Source organism: Sebastes fasciatus, chromosome 10 (genome assembly GCF_043250625.1).
Source record: "Sebastes fasciatus isolate fSebFas1 chromosome 10, fSebFas1.pri, whole genome shotgun sequence".
NCBI classification, from domain to species: Eukaryota; Metazoa; Chordata; class Actinopteri; order Perciformes; family Sebastidae; genus Sebastes; species Sebastes fasciatus.
In genome coordinates this window covers 17,305,979-17,328,246 of record NC_133804.1, presented here as the reverse complement: position 1 = coordinate 17,328,246, position 22,268 = coordinate 17,305,979, and the positions used below count along the sequence as shown (strand labels likewise).

The 22,268-nt window shown below is 42.0% G+C and overlaps 2 protein-coding genes across 4 annotated transcripts in view; one reads left to right on the top strand and one right to left on the bottom strand.

The window, feature by feature from the left end:
- The window catches only part of macrod1 (mono-ADP ribosylhydrolase 1), a 192,130-nt gene that overhangs the window by 100,662 nt on the left and 69,200 nt on the right, over nt 1–22,268 (bottom strand). The gene's annotated exons all lie outside the window — the stretch shown is intronic.
- flrt1b (fibronectin leucine rich transmembrane protein 1b) lies at nt 599–6,267 on the top strand. The gene is made up of 2 exons (XM_074648610.1): nt 599–894; nt 4,051–6,267. The coding sequence occupies exon 2, from the start codon at nt 4,066–4,068 to the stop codon at nt 6,265–6,267; it is 2,202 nt and encodes a 733-aa protein (XP_074504711.1). The 5' UTR covers nt 599–894; nt 4,051–4,065.

Here is a 22,268-nt window from a genome sequence, read left to right as displayed (position 1 = left end):
CACGCGGTCACCGGGCTTCGCTGCCTCTGAAGATCATCTGTGTGAACTGAAAAGGAAGCGATTAAACATTTAACAGAGGAGAGAGTGAGGCGGAAACTGAGAGGGAAGGAGAAAGAACTCTTACAGCCTGTACTCTGCACTGGGCCAAACTGTCCATCACAGCCTCAAACGTACTCATTACCATCACTGAACTGTGAAATTTCTGTTGTAATAATTGTTATAATACAACTAATAACCATAAGGACTCTTTGCTGGATTTTTCTGAGCTGTGGAAATCCCACTTATTCTCTCGTCGCTGCTCATTAATTAAAACCACTACCTTCTTGTTCAGAGCAAGTGTAACACGGCGCTGTACTATTTTTTGCATGACCCACTGCTTGCATGAGTATCCAGGATTGCTTTTGACTTCCAAGAAGGACCCTTGAGCCCTCAACCATCTTCTGACTGTCTGCCCAACTGTAGCATTTGGGTGTGGAGCGGTGGTTTCAGAATTAGGCCTCTGGACGCTTGCTGAAGATGACTTGAGTTGGCAGGCCTAAAAGCCCCTTACCCCAGAGAGAGAGAGAGCTTGGCAGTAGGACACACACACACACACAACACACAAATGTGGGCGCCGAGGCGGCTTTGAGCCATGCTGGTGTTGCTACTTGCGGAGCCCTGGAGTACAGGCTATCACCATCCCTATCATCATTCACCCAAGCTGAGGAAGATTCAACGGCCCCGAGGAGCGAGACTACACTTGTGAACGACTCAAAGAAGACACACGGAGACCCACAGCTACGTCCTCAATCACACACACACACACCAAGACACACTTTAATACTCCTCTCCACAAATCCTTGATACAGGAAAAACAAAGCTGCGGCGGACGTGAAAGGCACAGAGACCGAGCAGGTTAGCAAGCCCTCTGCAATCACACCATGGGTCGATCAGACCTTTTACACACACACACTTTCCTCCTGCATTCACCGCAATGAAGAACACCACACTTACATCTTGCTTTCAGCTACATGATAGGGAAAAAACACACACACACACACACTGCCTGTGTGCTCACACAAAAGCTTTTATTTCGGAACATGATTGAAATGTGGGGGGGGGGTAGGCGAATGCGGAGGCGAGAAAACTGAGGCCGAGAGGGAGTGAGAAAGAGAAGGTGGGGAAAAATAAGAGGTGGGGGGTCTGCTGCATCTAAATGAAAAAGAGAAACTAAGTCGCCATGAGGGAGAGAGGAGGTCTGGGCTGGAGGACTGAACCTAGAGCCGATTGATCCAATCTCAGTGTGTAGGAATCAACGGACGACTGGAGAGGAAACGATAAAGAGGATTAGAAAGAGAAAGAGAGACAGGGGAGGAGAGGAGGAGGGTGACTGCACGGACACTTCTGTAAACAAACCTGAGAGTGGATATAATGAAAGATTATGAAGGGGAGGAGGTGGCGGCGGCGTCAGTGGGTGGACGGGAGAGGTAGATGGCGTGAAAGATAAAGCTAAAGAGAGAGGAGAGCGCCATAAGGGAGAGCAACAGAAAATCTAAGGCTCATTAAGAGGACGTGTCGATAGGAAACCTTGGCATATAGGCAAAAACACACGTACAGGTTTGTGCCAAGATGATATTTATGAAAGGAAAGCGGGGATAGCGTGGCGCCGAAGCATATGCTAGTTGATATTCATAGAGCATTCCCAATATGGTCTCCGCTCCTACGTTGACACTCCCTCTTGTGTGCATGTGTTCCTCTCCCTTACTTCCGCTGTCTCTCAAATGCTGGGGATGCTTGGAAATAAGCAGATTTAAGCTAAAAATACCATTAAGACAAGAGAAACATAAAGTCTGGGTCCATGCCGGATTGCGCGGCAGCAGCACACACTCTCTGTTTTTACCCTTACATATCAAATGGTGCCTGTGTCGAGCTGAGATAGGAGCTGGTTGTTGTTGATGCAGATCTTTTTCTCACACACACACACACACACACACACACTTATAGAGGCACAAACAAGCATGAACAGGTACACAAATGCAGCTATTTTTTTTACACCTTACATAAAAAAACAACACCCAGCCATTCTTCTTTTTGCAGCCGATACTGACTCGAGTCTTCACTGCCAGGAACTCATTTCCCCTCTCCTCCACTGACTGACTGTCCAACTCTCCATCTGTCTCCTCGCCTCCCTCCCTCCCTCCCTCCCTCCGTCTCCTCTATTGTTGCCATCTCTTGTTTGCTTTGCATGGATTTTGACTGCAGCCAAGGGGCAATTTTGCATCTAGCTCACATACGAACACACACACATGCATGCATGCACAGAAAGGGGAGGGCGGGAAAAAGAAAAACTTGCCTTTAGAGGATTTGTTTATCAAATGTGCTGTCAAATCATGTCAGGCATTTCACGTCAGGGCACATTTTTCCAGCCCCAGGCTACCCAAAAGAGAGGATTCAAACAAGAGTACGCCACAATGTAATCTCCACAACTTTCGCTACTGTATATTATTCATATTTTATAAATAGTGTGCTGTGGATGTGAGTGCACGGAGATCATTTTATCTGAATTGTAAATTCATGTTATTGATGTTGGTGTCAGGGATTTGCTAGGAGACAAGTCATAAAACATAAAACCGAGGAACGTATTAATGTTGCAGAAAAATGCTTCTCTGTAAAACATTTCGCTAAAACATTTCTGGGGATTTCAAGACCACTTCCCTGAATAATTTATAGAAATTTCACGAACAATAACAACCAAGAGGAAACATGCATTATACATGTCAGCTTGTACTGAGACTCTGTTCAGTATGTGAATGCTTTGTGTTCAGTATTGTTTACTTATTTGTGTGTGCATTTCTCTGTGTGTGTGTTTTTGGTCATAACCTCAAACAGGCGTCTTGTGTTTGTGAATATACAGCCAGGAACCTGCGAAATTCTGCTTTCTTCATTGTATTCTCTTTATAATTTCATCGGAGGGTCAGATATAGTGCAGTTTAAAACAAGTTTACCACTTCTGGTGGCTTCAAAGGAATCAACAGCACTGTGGGCAATTAATCTGATTTCCTTCTCCCCGATCTCTCTTCCATTTTAGTTTCATGTCACTCCATTTCAGTTAATCTCCATGAAAAAAAACTCCCTCATTTCCCCTCCCTGCAACTGTCACTGTCCAATTTTCTCCATCTTTGTCATCTTTTTGCTTTCTCCAATTCCTGTAATCTTCCTCGCCCATTCACTCCTCCCTTCATCGCACTCTCTGCCTCTAAGTGTCCGTTTGTCTTCAGCTTGGTCGCTTTGACCCATTTAATAACGGACAGCCCCTATAAAGTATGTCTGCCTATTCAATCCCACAATCTTCTCCACTTTAGATAAAAAAACTTTACTTTTAACCCTCTGAGACCCACAATAGACCCGTTTTTGTCTTTATTTATGGGGGTACAGGGGTCTTTAGGGGGAGATAGCACATCAACAGTAGGTGTCACATAGAAGTGGTTTACATCATCTGAAAGCTGGGAACCTGAAGATTAATTTGAGATGCAGCTCAGCACTGGGTGTCAAGTTCTTCTAGTCATAAATTAGACATAAACATGAATTAATTAATAATTTAAAATAAATTGTAAAAGTGTGTAAGGGCTTAGAACATTATGATAGACGTAGACGGTTGATACTATTTGTTACAAAGATATAGTGCTAAATTTAACCCTTTTTTACCAATCAACAATTGATAAAAATTATCAATAATCTCTCCAAAATACCACATTAAAACACCAAGACCTGGAGGAACACCATAGAAAAAGCCAGGCTGTGATTTTCTGAAAGAACTGTATTTTTCGGTGATTGGATGGCTCAGAAACCTCCTTATTGACAATATACCTAGGACAGCCATCCATCATTTTATATTTTAGAGAAAGAACTTTGTGGTTTGTCCTTCACTATCTTTATCTAAAACTATCCTTTTGCCAACAACTCTTTCTACTTTCTGTTGAATGTAAAAAGTTACTTTGATTTTTTAAATCAGAGAGTTTCAGCCTTTATACTTGTTTTAATCACGTTTCCCATTTCCTCTCTTTCAACCAGGAGCTGTGCACCAACATGGCAGCTGAGAGTCTTGCTGAGCTCCGCGATTGGCTCTTTCTGCTCCTCCTGTGCCTCACCTTATTGGCTGAGGTGCTGGAACTGGCGGCAGCGGCAATTGCCATGGAGACGGGCGAGGGAGATGAGGGCATTGTTTGTCCCTCAGTGTGCCGCTGTGACGAGGGTTTTGTCTACTGCAACGACCGTGGTCTCAGCATAATTCCTCCCCTACCGTTAATGGCTGCCATCCTCTACCTGCAGAGCAACCGGCTGAGTAACGCTGGCCTGCCTCCCTCGCTGGAGCGCAGCACGTCCATACGAGTGATTTACCTGTATGCCAACCAGTTGGATGAATTCCCTATACACCTGCCGCCTTCGTTACGGGAGCTCCATTTGCAGGATAATAATATACGAACGTTACCGAGATCAGCTCTGGCCAAGTTACCGTTACTAGAACGTTTGCACCTGGATGATAACTCTATATCCACAGTTAGCATCCAGGAGCGAGCTTTTTCTGGGACTCCACGGCTTCGACTGCTGTTTCTGTCTCGGAACCACCTGTCAAGCATCCCTGCGGGCTTGCCAGCATCCTTGGAAGAGTTGCGACTGGACGACAATAGAATCAGCACCATCCCCACACATGCCTTCCGCGGGCTCTCCTCCCTGCGCCGCTTGGTCCTGGATGGGAACCTGTTGGCCAACACGCGCATTGCAGATGACACCTTTACCCGTCTCTCCAACCTGACTGAGCTGTCACTTGTCAGGAACGCCCTGCAGTCTCCGCCAGTCTACCTGCCTTCTGCTCACCTCGTGCGACTCCATTTGCAAGACAACGGGATGACTCACATACCACGGGGGGCGCTGGACGGGATGCGGCGGCTACAGAGGCTGGACCTGTCAGGAAACAATCTGACCACTCTCCCACGAGGACTTCTGAAGGACACAGAAAGCCTGGAGCTGCTACTGCTGCGAGGAAACCCCTGGTACTGCGGCTGCAACCTTCGCTGGCTCCACGCATGGCTGCACAGCCGGGGGGCAGCGGTGACAGTCAGAGGTCTGACCTGTCAGGGGCCCGAGCCTGTAAGGGGCCAGGCCCTCAGAGAACTATCCTCCCTGATGGAGCAGTGTGAAGGCCCCCCTCCTGGTCCCAGTACAGGAATGGGGGTGAACCCGGCAGAAAGAGACGGAGGAGGTGAAGATGGTATTGGAGGGGGCCAAGCAGTGGCTTCAGTCCCCCATGGCAGCACCACCACTGCCTCTCTGCTGGTCCCCACACAAGGCTCCCTCTTCACCCTGCGAGCCAAGCCAAGGCCGGGCCTTGTTATGCCTCTGCCTCCCGGTGAAGGGGGGCAGGTATCTGGAGAGGCCCTTGAGCTGACTGTAAAACCTCTCTCTTCGGACAGTGTACTGGTGAGCTGGCTGTGCCCTGAGCCGGCACCCTCTTTCCGCCTGTCGTGGCTGAGGTTGGGTAGCAGCGCAGCTCTTGGTTCGATAACAGAGACTCTGGTACCTGGAGAGAGGAGGCAGTACCTCCTTACCCAGCTCACCCCTCGCTCCCATTACCTCATCTGTCTACTGCCATTACGACAGGAATCCCCTTTTGGGGGTTCCAGCATGGGTTCATCTCGAGTCGGCAGCATGGACACGGACAGTAAAGACTCGGCCCCGTCCTGCGCTCAGATAGAGACCGGAGAGGCTCTGGTCAGCGCGGGAGGGGATGGGTCGGATAAAGAGGGACAGGACTCAGAACTAACAGTCCTGCCATTGGCTGGGATCATAGGGGGTGCCACAGCGTTAGTAAGCCTGCTGTTAATCTTTGGCATCTTCTGCTGGTATGGACAGAGAACAAGTTACGTGTCTGGGGACACAGGCACGTACAGCAGGGGCCGGGGGGGAAAAACTTACGATGACTATGTAGAGTCCGGCACCAAGAAAGACACTTCCATCTTAGAGATCAGGGCCCCTCCGGCAGGGTTTCAGATGACAGCTATGGCCCACCAGCCCCTGCAGCCTAAGCTGGAGGATGTCACCTACATCCACACCATTTTCCCCTCTTCTTCCTCTTCCTCCCAACCTAACGGGACCTACCGGAGCACCCACGGAGCCGGCAGCCTCAACGGCACCATCCTCAGCCAAACCAGCCACCATCACGTCACTTACGGTACCAACCGTGGCTACAGAGAGGGTGGCATCCCCGACATAGATTATGCCTACACGTGATGATACAGGGACACGCTCCCTAGGCCACGAACGCCAGGCGCCATTTCTGTGATGACGACCCCTTGGCTGGTGGCGATTTTGTCCTTGGTTTCCAAAGTACCCTCTGTGCCTCTGCTGGTTCAATTCTGATTGGTTTGCTAAGTAGAAAAGACTGCTATGTTGATTGGACATTGCTATTGAGTGACAGAAGTCCTACTATACTCTACTACTGTATACTACATTATACAGCAGGTCCTTCTTTCAGCGCTACTTCTAGTTATAAATGGTTTTCTCTTTTGGATATCTCAGTGTCTTTCAAACCTACTGTTCTTCTCAGCTCATAATAATACACAGTAACTTATTTGAGGTTGATATACTAGGCTTAGCTGATTTAGCAGGAGATATATTTATAATATGAGGAAAAGGCACTTGATGTGTATAGAGATAGCTCTCGTATCTTCCTACCAACTGTAAGCTCTGTGCTGTATAGATAAAAGGGATGACAGAGGGAGAAATCAATGGTTGTTATAACCCACAGATGACAATGCATCATGGTTGACATGAAAAGATGTGTTCCTAGCCCCCTCCTTTTCCTCTAGTTTACTCCCCTCCTTTTTAATTTTTCCTCCTTTCAGCCTCTTTTTCTTTTTTTTTTGGCTGAGGCTCTCTTTCCTTTTATTTCTCTCGTGTCTTTTGTGGTGCCGTGAGCAGAGGACGACTTTGTTCTCGCCAAGGGAGCTGACAGCAGTGATAACAGTTCTGACAGAGACGGGAGACACAAACCACAGCATGGGGAGACTAATGAGAGGGAGAGAGAGAGCGAGAGAGTGTGTGCGGGGGTGATGGATAGATGGATGGTTAGAACAGAAAATAAGACAAGGAGAGAGAGGGAGAGTGGGGTGCTGTTTTGGGGGATGGAGGCACAGAGAGAGGTGTGTTTGCTTAAGACAGAGAGCGAGGACAGAAAAAAGGAAGATAAGTGAAAAAAGGGCGTGTGACAAATGCAGCGGTGGGAGGTAAAAAAGCAGACAAAAGGAGAAGAAGATGGGGGATGGAGAAGGGTGCGGGCGGGGTAAAGAAGAGGGGTGACAACTGGAATAATGTGACATCATCATCCAAAAAATGTCTCAAGTGTTACCTACAGTGTATCCACTACTATCACTACTGCACTCAGCAAATACCTGCTGCACATGTCCTTAAAGGACTGATCGTTTCAGTTTCTTGTGATCATTTCCTTATGCGTCATGTATCTTCATCATAACACCGACCCGTTTACATGCCAATGTTTGTAGGACAACACAGGGAAGACAATCAAATAATTACAAAGACCGCAGGACAAATGAGTAGCTGGAGAAGAACGGCTATTAAAAATCTCCCCATCAGAATTAAGAAAAGGCATGTACCCAATTTCTATTGTGGTCTGGTCTCATTATTAAATTACCTTTGCAAAGGATGTGAAAGAATCCTAATCGCACATCTTATAATAGTAACCCATTATCATCCAGAGCCTGGATAAACCTTCTTCATTGAAAAAGAAGTTTTAGCAGCTAATAATGTTTTGGTGGAAGTCAGAACTATTCTGGTCTAATTCATTTTTGCTATAATTCACTCATAACAATCTATTGTTTCAATCTCATTCAAAAAGTTGTGGTTGTAACTGTTTTTATTGGTATTTAAAGTTTAAAAAACAAGAGAGTAGGAGTGGGCAATATGGATAAAATCATCAATCATAGTACATGTAATTTTATCTTGTGGTATTTATATGTATTGGGACATAGTACTTGGGATACAGTATATTGATTGGGAAACTGATTATAATCAAATTATAGTAATTCATCACATTGATGCAAAAAATCTAGGGTTGTCCTCGACCAAAGAAAATCTTAGTCAACTAACGATTTTACGATATTGTCGACAAATCGATGAGTTGATTTACATAAACTCATCGATTAGTCGTCAATCGTTAAATTTAATAATGTAATCGACAGATTAAATCATTTAATCGACAGATTGTAAACTGAGTTTCTCCACAAAGAATCAGTGAGTCATTCAGCATAAAAACGACTAATCGACTAAAGAAATCTTAGTCAACTAAGACAAAAATGACCGATTAGTTGATTAATCGACTAAGAGGGGGCAGCCCTACAAAAATCATATGAAATTCCAATGTTGCCAAAAATTAGTTGCTTTTTTTATTTGTAACAGATTGGCCGTATACAACCAGGCTTCCACGAAACTAAACGATTAGTCTGTTAAATCAATCCACAGACAAATTAATCTGCAACTATTTTGATAAATGATTAATCATTAAAGTAATTTTCTAAGCAACAATGCTAAATATTTCCTTGTTTCAGCTTCCCAATTGTGAGTACTTCTTCGTCTTATGTGATGGTAAACTGAAAATCTTTATGTCTTGTTGGATGAATCACGTAATTTAAAAGACATCACCCCCCCGGGCAGTAAATTGCTGTGATTGACATTTTTAATCAATTCATTGAAACGATAATTGGCAGATGAATCACACAGCCACACAGATCTGTATTGTCTCACAGTATCTGTCATCATATTACCCCATCCTACAAGAGGGCATTTTAATTTGGAGTATTTGGAGTCAAAGTAAAATTAAAACTTGAAATTTCAAACTTGCTTTGATGCATTTGGTGATGAAAAGTACGTGTTTTTATTGGGCAAAGTTAAACAAACACACGTTCCATTTATTACAACATTTTTTATTTTACATTCTACTGAATAGAAGTCTTGCAATCCTTTACTTAAGTCGCCCAGTTTTATAGGCCGTAGTACAGCATACACAGACACAGTCCTGTGAACAGCGATCACAGCCTGAACGCGACACTGTGCAGTTCAACAGACAAACAAACATGTACACACTGCATGAAGGAGGAAGCAGCACCTGCTTTCTGTCTGCCTCTCACTGACCCCACTAATACACTTTAAGGGAGGAGGAACTTCAAAGGAAAACGCTAACAAACAGCCAGAGATCAAAAGAGGAAGAGGAGAGGGTAGAGAGAACTGAAGATTGACGCCGTAGAGGGAGGGATGGTGATGAGTGAGATATATATATATATATATATATATAGAGCCTGTAAGTGATGAAACCCATTCTTACTTTCAACAGCTCTCTTTCTCTTTTCCAACCTGTGTTACTGTGTACCAGGAATATTGGACGAGCTCCGGTGTGGTTTCTTTTAGGGTTATTTTGCTGCATTTGGTTTTTTGTTTGTTTGACTTTTTCTTTTTTTAAGAGCACTGAAGCTTCCTTTCATTCTGTGCAGAAATCCTTTTTCCTTTAAAAACGTCACCCTCAGATGTGATAATAAAAAAACACTCTTATGTATAAACATAAAAATGGGTGCAAAACGCTATTCCATTTATCGTCTTTTTTTTCTACACAGATGAATAAAGACTCTTAAAAGGAAAAGTAGTTACGTGAGTTCTCTTTGTGTGTGTGTGTGTGTGTGTGTGTGTGAGGTTGTGTGTGTGAGGGGTTCATTAAATCTGAAACAAAGGCTGGAGATACGAAATAATGCACTGGGATGGCTTTAAAAAAATAAAAATCAATGGGAAGCTCAAGATTATTAATATGATTTATGACGAGACGGAGTGGACCTCGTTAAATCACACACACTGGATGAATACATCAGCTGCTCCAATTCAATTTGGAGGAATCTGCCGGCCCATGTGTCTTTATCCCGGGACGTTTGCGTGTTACAGTGTGTTGTATGATTCGCCAAGCGGCATGAGAAACTGTGTGTGTGTTTCCGCTCTCTGCTCCTGAGGACATGCCTCTCATTCTAAGTGAGTGCTAATACTTGTGTTAGCATGGATCAATATAACGAACGAGGGAGTGTATAAGTGTCCATCTTAGAGTAACTGCCTGCGTTGGGTGTTTGCGAAGGAGAGAGAAAGAAATGTACTTTATGTAGATAGAAGATGGGTAGATGGGTCCTTGTACTGTCTGTGTCTGAGAGGGAGATAAAAAGGAAAAAATATGAATGTTTATCTAAAGGATTCAGTGATTATGTGTCTGCGATGCAGCTGTACCGCCGCGTCTGTGCTCTTACCGACAATGCCCTCAGTTCTCATCCGTCATTATGGAGGCCTTTCACTGTCGCAGTCCATTATCTAGCGTCAAGCCCTCCAGCTTAATTATTCTAACTCATATTACACCCAACAAAAAGATGTATACTCAGAGACTGGAGCACATATCTGTTGAGTCTGACATTCACTGCAACAAATGGGATCAAAGTGGATTTTTCAGATATGCCTCCATTGTGTTGCTCGAATAATATTCAAGATATCAAACATACAGTCTTCAGTTTCAATGCCTTTCCTTTTAATCCAGTGTATTATACTACTACTATAATACTTTGTCTCTCTAACAAATGAGCTCAACTCACCGATTTGCCATAAAATGGTCAGTTGCATTTTAAACTCCGAGCTCAGTGTTTTCTCCACCGCAGGGCTGTTAAGAGTGATGTAAAGCTGCATCGCACGATAAAGTGGCTTCTGGGGTTTGCATGCATTATAAGCTTCTTTAGCGAAAGGTCAATGTATTCCTATGAATGCATGCATTTAGGGAGAAGTATGTATGCATGCATATATAAATACATAAACATTCCCCCAGCTATGCACTACAGAATCATTTCCACGCCGCAATTTTATATTTTTTGGGGGATTCAAATGTTCCTACGAGTTTCAGATATCATTCACAGAAGGTGAAAATCAAGACTGGACTGTGAGACTGATCACAAGTTCATGTTTCCTTTCAGACTGCAGACTGAACTCAAGGGCACAGAGGAGAAAGACATGAACAGATGCAATATACGGACATGAGAGTGCGCAGAAAATAGGTGTCAAAGTTAACACGATAATAACGCGTTGACGCAAATTCGTTTTAACAACACTAATTTCTTTAACGCATTAACGCAACTTGCGATTTGTTGTAGCGGAATCATTTTTAAATTTAGAGTGAATATACGGGCATCATATGAAACTACAAAAACCTAAAGAATCCATTGGTACAAACCATGTCATACTAGCTCATGGCAAAGGAGGCTAAATAATGCTCCAAACTTACGCTACATTTTGGAGAGGAAAAACTTGCATGGTCATTTTCAAAGGGGTCCCTTGACCTCTGACCTCAAGATATGTGAATGAAAATGGGTTCTATGGGTACCCAAGAGTCTCCCCTTTACAGACATGGCCACTTTATGATAATCACATGCAGTTTGGGGCAAGTCATAGTCAAGTCAGCACACTGACACACTGACAGCTGTTGTTGCCTGTTGGGCTGCAGTTTGCATGTTATGATTTGAGCATATTTTTTATACTAAATGCAGTACCTGTGAGGGTTTCTGGACAATATTAGTCATTGTTTTGTTTTGTTAATTAATTTCCAGTGTAAATATACACATATATTTGCATAAAGAAAGCACATTTGCCCACTCCCATGTTGATAAGAGCATTAAATACTTGATAAATCTCCATTTAAGGTACATTTTGAACAGATAAAAAATGTGCGATTCATTTGCAATTTAATTAATTAAATATTTCAATCGATTGACAGCCCTACTATAAACATCAACACACGTACGTGCGGTCAAAAGGTCCATATTTGAAACACACACACGCATGCTGCTACACTTGAGACAATATTTCATAGATTTATCCTCCCCTCAGCTGTAAATCCAGCTCAAGACAAACATATGAATTTTAAATCAATCATAAAAGTCGTCGTTAATGGACACAAACCTGTACACCCGCGAGTGACATGGGACTGGTGGTCCCGGTGTACCACGACAGAGCTGGATAACAAACACTGATATGTTTCTCCTCACACACACACTGTAAGACATACCTCAGAGGTATGAACTGATCCAACAACAACAAAACATTAAGCTGTGGTGGTCTGGGTTCCTCTGTAGCGATGGATGGAGAGGACATCGCTGGAATAAACAAGGCAGAGAAGAAACTAAGACAGCCTCCGGGGGATTATAACAACCACCGACTGTATGAATGAGGCTGTCTATCAGAGGCAGAGCCACTTTGGTGCCACTGCAAGACGCCTCTAGTGAAATGGAAGAAAAAATAAAAACTTCAGCCATAACCACGCTGAGAGCGTGTACAAAAAGATAACCAAATTGCCCTTGTACTGCAATTGTCCTCTATTCAATTTCCTTCAATTGCCTTTTGTGTTTTTTATCTTTTAATTTAGCTTAATTATGAGCCTTCATATCACTGGATTTTTTTTTGTAACCTTGCTTTTAGGAAAAAGAGCATCTGAAATTGAAGAAAATTCAAAGCATTTATGACCTCAAGTTGCCTCGTCCTCTGTCCGAGACTGACATTAAAGGTGCAGTGTGTAGGATCTGGCAGTGAGGTTGCAGATTGCAACCAACTGAAACTTCTCCCGTGTGCCAAGCATGTAGGAGAACTACGCGGCTGACGCGAAAACGCATCTAGAGCCAGTGTTTGGTCCAGTGCTTGAAATGGAAAACAAGACTCGGTCAAAAGCGAGTACATGGCTGGACCGTGTACGGTCAGTCTGTGGATTTGTGGCTAAATTGTTACACAAATAGTCAGTGGTCATGTCACTAGGGGACGCACTGCTCCATTCAACTGGCCATTCAAGCGGTGACGTACCCTATCGTTGAATGTACCTGATTGGTCCCTGGTTTTCAGTTTGCCGTTTCAAACAGGAAACAACATGGCGGACTGCTCACAAACTTTCTGTTATTCCGTCTAAACAATCCACCAAAATCCACTTCTGAAAACATTTTAAGAAAGAAATAGGCGATGCCGCTGCTGAATCTCGTTTCATTTTAGAACTACATCACCTTGTTTCACAGCTCGGTCCAAGTTTGTGAGCCGGACGCGGCCAATGAGGAAACTCCAACACTCGGCGGACCAATTGCGTAACTTCATCACTCAGTCGGTCACTCAACGACAAAAATGTGTTTGTAGAGCTGACCCTCTGCGATCCTGCCAAAAATAAGTGCCAGTACTCTCTTATTCACATGTTGGCGTGTGTATCGGCCGCTATCATCGGTCACCTGCGACTTATTCCTGCGTTTATTTATTTAAGCGTATTATACTGTGTTAGTTATAATCAGGTTTTATTGCTATATTATTATACTTGGGCTATGCATCTTCTTTAGTAGGCCTATAATAATATAGGCAATAATATAATAATATTACAACTGGAACATTATAGGGTTAAGGTGGTGTGTTTGTACAGTGTTAATACTTAAAGTGCTTTCCTGTGATATTTGTAGACTACAGTATCACTCTATAATATATTATAGGATGTCTATAGGCTGGAATCAACAGCAGCCACACAGGCAGGTATACATGCTGAGCAGAGCTGAGGTGTGTGAGCTGTTAGGAGCAGTGTCCCAGTCAGGATGCTCCTTCATATTATACACAGACACATTCTGAATTTATACAGTGAATAAAAGATACGAGGAGATATTTGGTTTGGGGGTCCTCCCTCAAGAATTGTTTTTTTCTTTTTTGCCTTACAACTATGCAATTTCACATAATTTTGGACCATTATTAATACTACTCATTAAATGATTTTTATTATTTATCACAGCCTTCATCTGAACATTCAATTATTCTGGAAATGTTTGCCCTGTAAAATTCTATAAATCAAAATTTCTAAATAATGCTTCATTAATTATATTGTTCACAAATTACAAAAGTTACGACGAACAGTTCAGTTAATTATTTTACAAAAAGGACATGAACATAGTATTGACAAATAACATAAACCCTCATTCTCACCCCCCCTCTCCCCCCGGGCCGTTCGTCGGCTCATCCAGATGCTCCCCACATAGTTTTTATGTTCATACGGCTTATGAGGTACGGCGCAAATACGCTGGCGCTGCGCCGTTATGAATCTCCCAGTGAACCTGATATGGAGAGAGCAGAAAAGAGTACGGACAGCTTGTGAGAAGTGTCGGTACGCAAGAAAAAGTCACAGTAGAAGAGAGTAAAACGAAGAAGTGCAGGTACTGCGTATCGGTGAGTACCGGCCCACTTCGAGCGCTGGATTGGTTTGTCCATTCTGGGCTACTGTAGAAACAAGGCGGTCGGCTCCGTGTCGAGTATATGCATCTCTATGTCGATAGAAACAGCTCATTCTGAGGTAACGAAAACAAGATTCTTATTTTCAGGTGATTATACACTAAAGACGTATTAATATTCTGCCAATAAATCCCCCTAAATGCTGCACACTGTTCCTTTAAGTAAACAGTTGATGGATTATTTTTCTTTACATGATCAGGCATTCAGTTTCATCTCCTGCCTACACGAGGAAACCGTGAAGAGAAACAACTCTGGCTGTGAAGCGCTTCAGGCGCTGAGCTCCTGCTGGATGGGGTCCTCCAGAGCTCTCAGCCTTCACTCGTGGTCGGCTTACTGCCCACCTCTCCGGGGCTCTGCACTGGACCGCACTGAGACCGCAGCACTTGTAGTTATGGCAACTTGTGATTTCTCTGGAGTACCGACTCTCAGCCTTTCTTCAGCAGAGGCAGACGCATCGCAGCCAAAAAATAAATGAATTCCAGGAGCACAGTAAATTATTCATTAGTTGGTTGAAAATGCCACAGAGTGGATTGTGATCATAGCAGAAGTCCAGCGCACACAATGTGCTGCTGGTTCAAGGACGCCTCGTTTAATGATGAGAAAATAGAAATTTAAAAAACATCGACAAATATTTCACAAAAATAATGGCATGCCAACCATCAATCAAGAGTAAATTAAGGAGCAAAATTATTTTACTGCTCTCTCTCCAAATAATGAACCTGGATGGCGGCAAACAATTAAAAGGTAAAACAGGTAATGTACTATTTTTTCTTTTTCATCAATAAATCCCATGAAAAAACCCAGCAATGAATGTGACGTGCAATATATTGCGATATTTATTTATTTATTTATTTTTAGTATAAAGAACACACTGATGCATAAAATCTTAACAATCCAACATCATAGCACTACTTTTTGTGCAATCTGAACCACTGTCTCCCATCTTTGCATGTAAACTGTTAATTAAAAATCAACAGTGTTTTTGAGAATCGATACAGTATCACAAAACGTAATATCACAATACTCACATGTATCGATGTTGTCTCACACCCCTACCAAATACTGTATAAATAATACCGAATAAATCAGAGTTAAGGCGCCAACCATGAATGCCGTCCCGAGTCCAGCCTGGGGAGCTTTGTTGGATTTCATTCCCCATCCCTCTCCCCTCATTTCCTGTCATCTTTCTACCTGATAATACAGGCATATAATGCCCAAACAATACTAAAGAAGAAAAAAAAAATTTTTGGCAGATGTTAGGCCATAGGAGACAAATCATATCGGCGATATGAAGAAAGAAATTGCAGAAGACAAAATGCCAAAAATACTGTATGTTTTAGGTAACGTAGATTACTTCAAACATACAGCGTTATTTTTTTCACACCAAAAAATGTCCCGCTCAGTAATTAACTCACAATTCTTTAAAAAAAACAACAATAAAAGGTATTCTCATCAAAATATTTGTGTACTCTATGTGTTTACAGTTTGTGAAAATGATGTGAATTTTTAGACCCTTAAATATCTGTTCGACAAATCCACTATTTACTCCTGTTTGAATAACGTTCACTAAAAACTACAATGACCATCATTTTCTGGAATTATTTGGCCTTTTTAAGAACGAAAGTAAAATACATTTGTGACCAGTTTTTAAAGATTTATGTCTTAAGTAGAAATAAATCGGCTTAAAGAAGAGTGCCATCTAGAAGTCAAGTCATAAGAGACGGATGTATCGTTGGTTTTGGTCTTTTTATGGGATTTGTAGGCAAAAAATAAAAATATAGAAAAACACCTTTAACTGTGCAGAACTTGCTTCATCATAAGCACATGAAACCAGCACCTTTAATATAATATTAAGTTTAACATTTAATAAAATGACTCACTATACACCCACACAGTACTGTGCAAAGATTGACAACACACACGTGTACGCAGATAAGCAGCTCATGCATGTGCAGACGACGAGCCATCACGTTGTTGATCTTGCAGAAGACACAGAAAGCAAAGGGTGTAATAAATCTTTCCACTGCTTGACGTTACTGTGATTGAGGTGTCCTTTGTATTCCAATGCATCACAGTGTCCTTGACTTTTTTTTTATGACAGAAAAATTCACTTTGCTTTCAGTTTCCTCGACATACATCAGGAACCAAACATCAAATTGCAATTTCAGGGATAAATATTCTTCATTTTTAATCATTAATGTGTTGAAAGTAAATTGAAATGAGCACTGAAAACAGATGTTTACCAAGGGCTTTAAAAATATTATGCTTTGATTAACTGGAATAATTAAAATAAAATGGCACAAGTTGAACGGATTACAAGTTTAAAAGCTCATTAAAATGTGTAGCTATGATTATAATTCAGGTAAATCTGTGGCAATAAAATATACTGTATATTATAGGCGACAACCAGATGTTCATTCTCTCTTCTCCGGACTTGTATCATCATTAGAAACTGTACAGGGGGATGACATTTTAACTCCATACACTACATCCACCCCTCCATGTCCCGCTTTCAGCGAGCATCATATACTACAACCGGATGCGCTTGATCGACCCGTCCGTCGGTCCGGCTCTAACGCGGTCCGTCCGTTCCACCCGTGGACAATGGCGACAACAGGATAAGTGGATAAATAGTTCCTATAAATAGTCTCGTCATTTCCTAAGCTCTGATAATGCAGCGGGCACCACTTCACAACAACGCCTGATAGATCGCAATTACAAGATGGTAATTGTGTGCGGTGTGTGCTCGTGTGTACTCCCCGTACGTGTCGTGTGTGTGCGATTATGTGACAAAAGCATCGTCTGTGATGAGGACATGTGAGCAGACAATGAGGGCCCCTTGTATTTGCTGGTGGAGAGAGGGGAAGAGGACTCAGGGTTAGATTAAAGCCCATTTTGGAGGTTACAATGATACATCCTTTGTACTTTGTTCACTAAGCTATGATTACAAAGATGAGAGAAAATGGAGGCTTATTGTCAGGCTGCATTACACTTTATTATTCAAATAGCACTGCCTACAATGAGGATAATCTTCCCCCAATGTGCTTTTAATTTCCACATCTAATTTCTTCTCCGTCTTCTGTGTCTCGGCTCTAGTCAACATTATTTGCACAGCTGGTTCGGAGAAACACGGCTGGATTCAAATGTCAAAAGTCTAAATGAAAAACATCAATCATCAAAGGTTGATAAACTCATTAAAAACAGCCATTCATCAGGTGACTGTGGGCGCACTTAGTGGGCCTTTTTTTTTTTGGGAGCTGCTCAAGTATTCGACCTGAGCAGCCAAGGAGACGAGGACTTTGGACGCACAGCCAAAGACTTAATGCTGGGCTGATTACTGCCGCTGAAACCAATATTTGGAAAAAGGTGCACTATTATTGTCATAAAGAGTTGGGAATGCAAACGATTATTGCTACTCTAAGGAGTGCATTAAGTGAGACTGCACAGAAAATTTAACTCTGACCTACACAAGAGAAGACATGAAAGTTTGACAGCTGGCTGCTTTACAAACGGCACATTACTGTCACACCGTCAGAGTTCAAACTCAGCCAGCCATTTTTGAACATCAAACGAAGTCGGATCTTCCAACTAAAACACAGATTTTAATAGTCTTCTGTTTTTACAGCTCTGCATGGACTGACACCAGCTTACATCTCCGATCGTCCTCCGTCTCTATTCTACGTCCAGACCCATCAGACGTCTCGGACCAGTTACTTGTTACCATTTAATTCTCCCAGTTAAAGTCAAAAGGCTCCCAGATCGTGGAACAGGTCAGTGGTTCCCAACCTTTTCTATCATTAAGTAATCTGACACTCCCAGAAGTGACATATTTGATGGATATTTCATATTATATTCAATAACAGTACAGAACAACTGATAAACAGTACAATTAACCCAAACAGTGAACACAATAACTGCAGGAAGGTTGTGTAAAACGAGCGATTTGGATGAATTTGGAGCAGATTATTTCCTGTGATTATTGCATCGGAGCTTTGCTGTTATTTTTAGGGACTTTAAAAACAAATCTCTGTCTGTATTATGTATTTCTTTGAATTTTTAACAATCATATTTATTTTTTGACAAATACTCAGAGCTTTCTTCTCCATGACGCTTGGCCCTTGTTCTATTAGGTCTTTGGTTGTTTTAACTGCGTACTTTTAAATTTTTAAAGTTTATATCTTAAATAATAATCTAAACTTTAAAAATAACAATTTAATTTTGTTTTCTTCACAGAAATAAAATTAAATACTGAGATATAGGCCAACTATATATTTAAAAAAAAAAAGGTTGTCTTATAACATTTAAAATCAAGACGGCCTAGTGGGGGTCGGGCCCCCACAGGTTGGGGATCAGTGGAATAGTTTATTCCTCACTGTCAGATCCTCCTCCTCTATCACCACAACACACATTAAACATTAAAATGAAAATGACGGGTAATAATAGATTACGACGGGATTTTCACAACCCTGTCCGTCAAAATGATGGACAACGCAAACACTGATTCAGACAGACAGTTTGAGAAAAAATAATGTGTTTTTTGAACATTAAAGTATGTAAACATTATCTAATAGAAACCCAAAGTGCAAGTATGAACCTGGAAATGAGCAGATGTCCCCTTTAAAGTAAGCACTTTGTTCATGTTTCACACTTCAGTCACTCTTTGTGCCTTTGACAAGAGACTCTCTCAAAAGTGTGCATTGTAGTAAATTTATTGTGCATCGACAACAAAGTCACGAAAAAGACCCATGGTTCATGGACAGAGATCAGGAAGGCAGCGGGACGCCATCAGGAGGCCTTCAAGTGTGGCCATTCAGTATCCTGATAATCAGACTGAACTGCCGTTGCACTTCTTTCATTCGGCCTGACATCGTGTTCATGTTGGAAGATTTCTTGTTGGGAGAGGTTATGCTCTAACCGATCAATAGCAAGTGACGAATCTGTCTGGCCAACGTAATTTCCAGTTGACTCGGAAGCTATAGTGGCGGTTGCTTGGAGCATAAACTAACTTTACATTTTTCACAAAGGCCGAAGAAAAAAAGATTCAGCTGGATGTCGTTGGACGTCACTTTGTACAATCTAGTTCATTTTAAGAAAAAGGTTAAATTCCCCGTCCATCCAGCTGTGAGACAGACAATCTTTACCTTTACCACTAAACTAAATCCAGCAACGGCTTCCCCTTCAGCACCTTCAGAAGATCGTGTCCAGGTTGTCCAGGAGTCACAACGCCGCGCAACAAACCACCACAGTTCTAACGTTAGCACTTGCCTTGATGACAGAAGCTCTGACGGGCCAAGTGCTGATGATCAAGCTGACTCCTTTTCTCTTTTACTCCTCCTCATTCACTCCATCTCCTTCCATCTCCCACATCGGCCCAATCAGGCTAATGAGGCTCGCACTTCCTCCATCCCTTCCTGCTCGCTAAAGTGGCGATTGATTGGAGGGGTGGGAAAGCTTTTAACAAGGGAGGGGTGGGAGAGAAATAATTAGCACGAATGAGCTTTTCTGCAAACTCCTTCAGTTTGGCTTTTCCATTTTCCGTTTATTTACTGACCTGGACAACATTAGGGATTAACTCTCCAAGGGTATGTTAACTTCTCAATGTCAGGGTGTAAATCAATCTGAAGCTGTAAACCGAGGCCCGCCAACGTCTCGGGTCACATCGCTGCGATGATGTCTAAATGGAAGCGGTAAAGAAATAGAAGAGATGGAGATGTACCACGAAGAATCGTAGCTTTTCTCCAATCTTCCCACTCAAATTGAGACACAAACTGGACATCAGAGCATCCCGCGGAAACTCGGGCACTGAACCTTGAAAGCTCAAATTTTTCAGTGCAGAGAGAGCATTAATGCCGCTGCCCAAATGACCAGTAAAGTGGTCTTTCTGACAGTTGTACCGTAATTAATTCAGACATATCTGGACTGGAAAAACTAGAGCAGCAGCACTGTCTGAATTCATGCCGCAGCCAATTCACGGAGTCACTGCAGCCTCCAAACTACGCCCGTGGCAAAGACACAGATCCGAGAGGACAGAGTGGACATAACACGACTTCAGTGCTGTGATGAACGTCTAGATTTAAGCTAGGAGCAGGCAATGTGCATGTTGAGAAACCTCAAAAAAGTACTCGAAAAAACTAGCAGAAATCTACAGCTGGACATGAAAGAAAATGTCAGTCACAGACAGAGTTTAAAAGCTACTTTTAACGTGAATTTGAAGCATATAGAGTCTGATTCCTCACAGCGGTGAGCCTTAGATCGTGAATGGAATACGCCTACAGCCTTTAATTTACTTTGCCATCAAAAGTGAACCATTTCAAGTGGGCGTGGAAGAGCAATTCCCTATTCATTTGATATGTATTTTTAAATCATAAGGAGGATTAAGTGAAAAGCCTGAAAACAAATACAGAGAAATTACTATAGCTTAGATATTAGCTCTCTTCAGAAGCAATATTACTGCACAGGGGCCGTGGTAATTATAGAAAGCATGTTTCCTCAGTGACAGGCTACTCTACTGACATTAAAGAATTTCAGTTTTAATTTCACACTAACGTGTCTACAAAGAAACGTTTTTAAAACACACATTCTTCACTACAGAAGAAAAATGTTATATTCAAGCACATTTGTGATTGAGACAGTAGATGTGTTCACACATTAAATGCAGTAACTTAAAGGTCCTGTTATTACTGTCTGTGGCTGTGAATCAAAGATGACATCCACTGGTTCTGGCCTATAAGCCGCATGTATTAATCAATTATGCTTTTATTCATTTGACTGAAAATGAATCAGTAAAAAATTTGATAATCAATTGTGATTTTTCAAGCAAAAATGCAAAGAAATGACTGTTTCCAGGCTCAAAAAAGGGAAGGTTTCCTGCTTTTCTTTATCTGACATGATAGTGAACTGAAAATCTTTTGGTTCGGGATAAAACAATCAGCTCAACGCCTGCAGAATAAAAAGTGAGAAAGACCGCTTATAGCGGGCGGGTGAGGAGGTCGATGAGTCCAACAAACACACGACTTTTAACCAGGAGATCGTGTTCGAGACTAATGTTTTGTTTTGCAAGTAACGTTAGTGACGTTTGTGACGTGTTTTCCTTACTTGTGTTATGTTGTTTCCGTACGTATTATACTTAGTTTACATACTTATTTTAAGCCCAACCGTGACGTTTTTTCCTAAACCTAAGTGGTTTTGTTGCCAAAACCTGCAGTCGAAAACTACAGACGTTACCATAATTCAGTTGCGTGGCATATAAATGACACATAGAAAGCCTAAAATGCATCCTCATGACACGCAGAATGCCGTTGTTATGTCGTGCTATCTATATGCCTTCCCATGAGACCGGGTTGATCTACCAGTTCCTGATATCTGTTTGAGTATTTTGCCCGTTTGCCTGTGGTCCTCAGCTCGTCCCATCACTCCCCACTCCCCTGATCTCTACCTGCCCTCGTTCCTCTAATCAGCTCACTCTATAAAGCTCACTGAGGGGATTGATCAGCCTTTTGTTTTAGCGTCCAGCCTTCCTGTCCCACCTGCCTGTTGTTGTGACCATTTGCCTGCCAACCCTCTGGCTTTGTTGACCTGTTTAAACTGACCATCAATGGTAACTAAATGAGAACAGTTTCGAGATACACATGTACATTTTAAGCTGTTTTCTATTATTACTCCACAACATTTCAGAAGCAAATATTGTACTTGTTTACTTTACTTTACTCCAATACATTTACTTTAAATTTACATACAAATACATATTATTAACTTATAAATATGGTACATTATTTTACATTAAAATACCTAATATTATATAAAGTAGTTAAAATTATTTTAGCCTCACCCAGCAACAACATTTAAATGTTGCTAATTAATCAGTAATAATAATAATGCAACAATTGCATTACAGCTGCAACAATCAACCAATT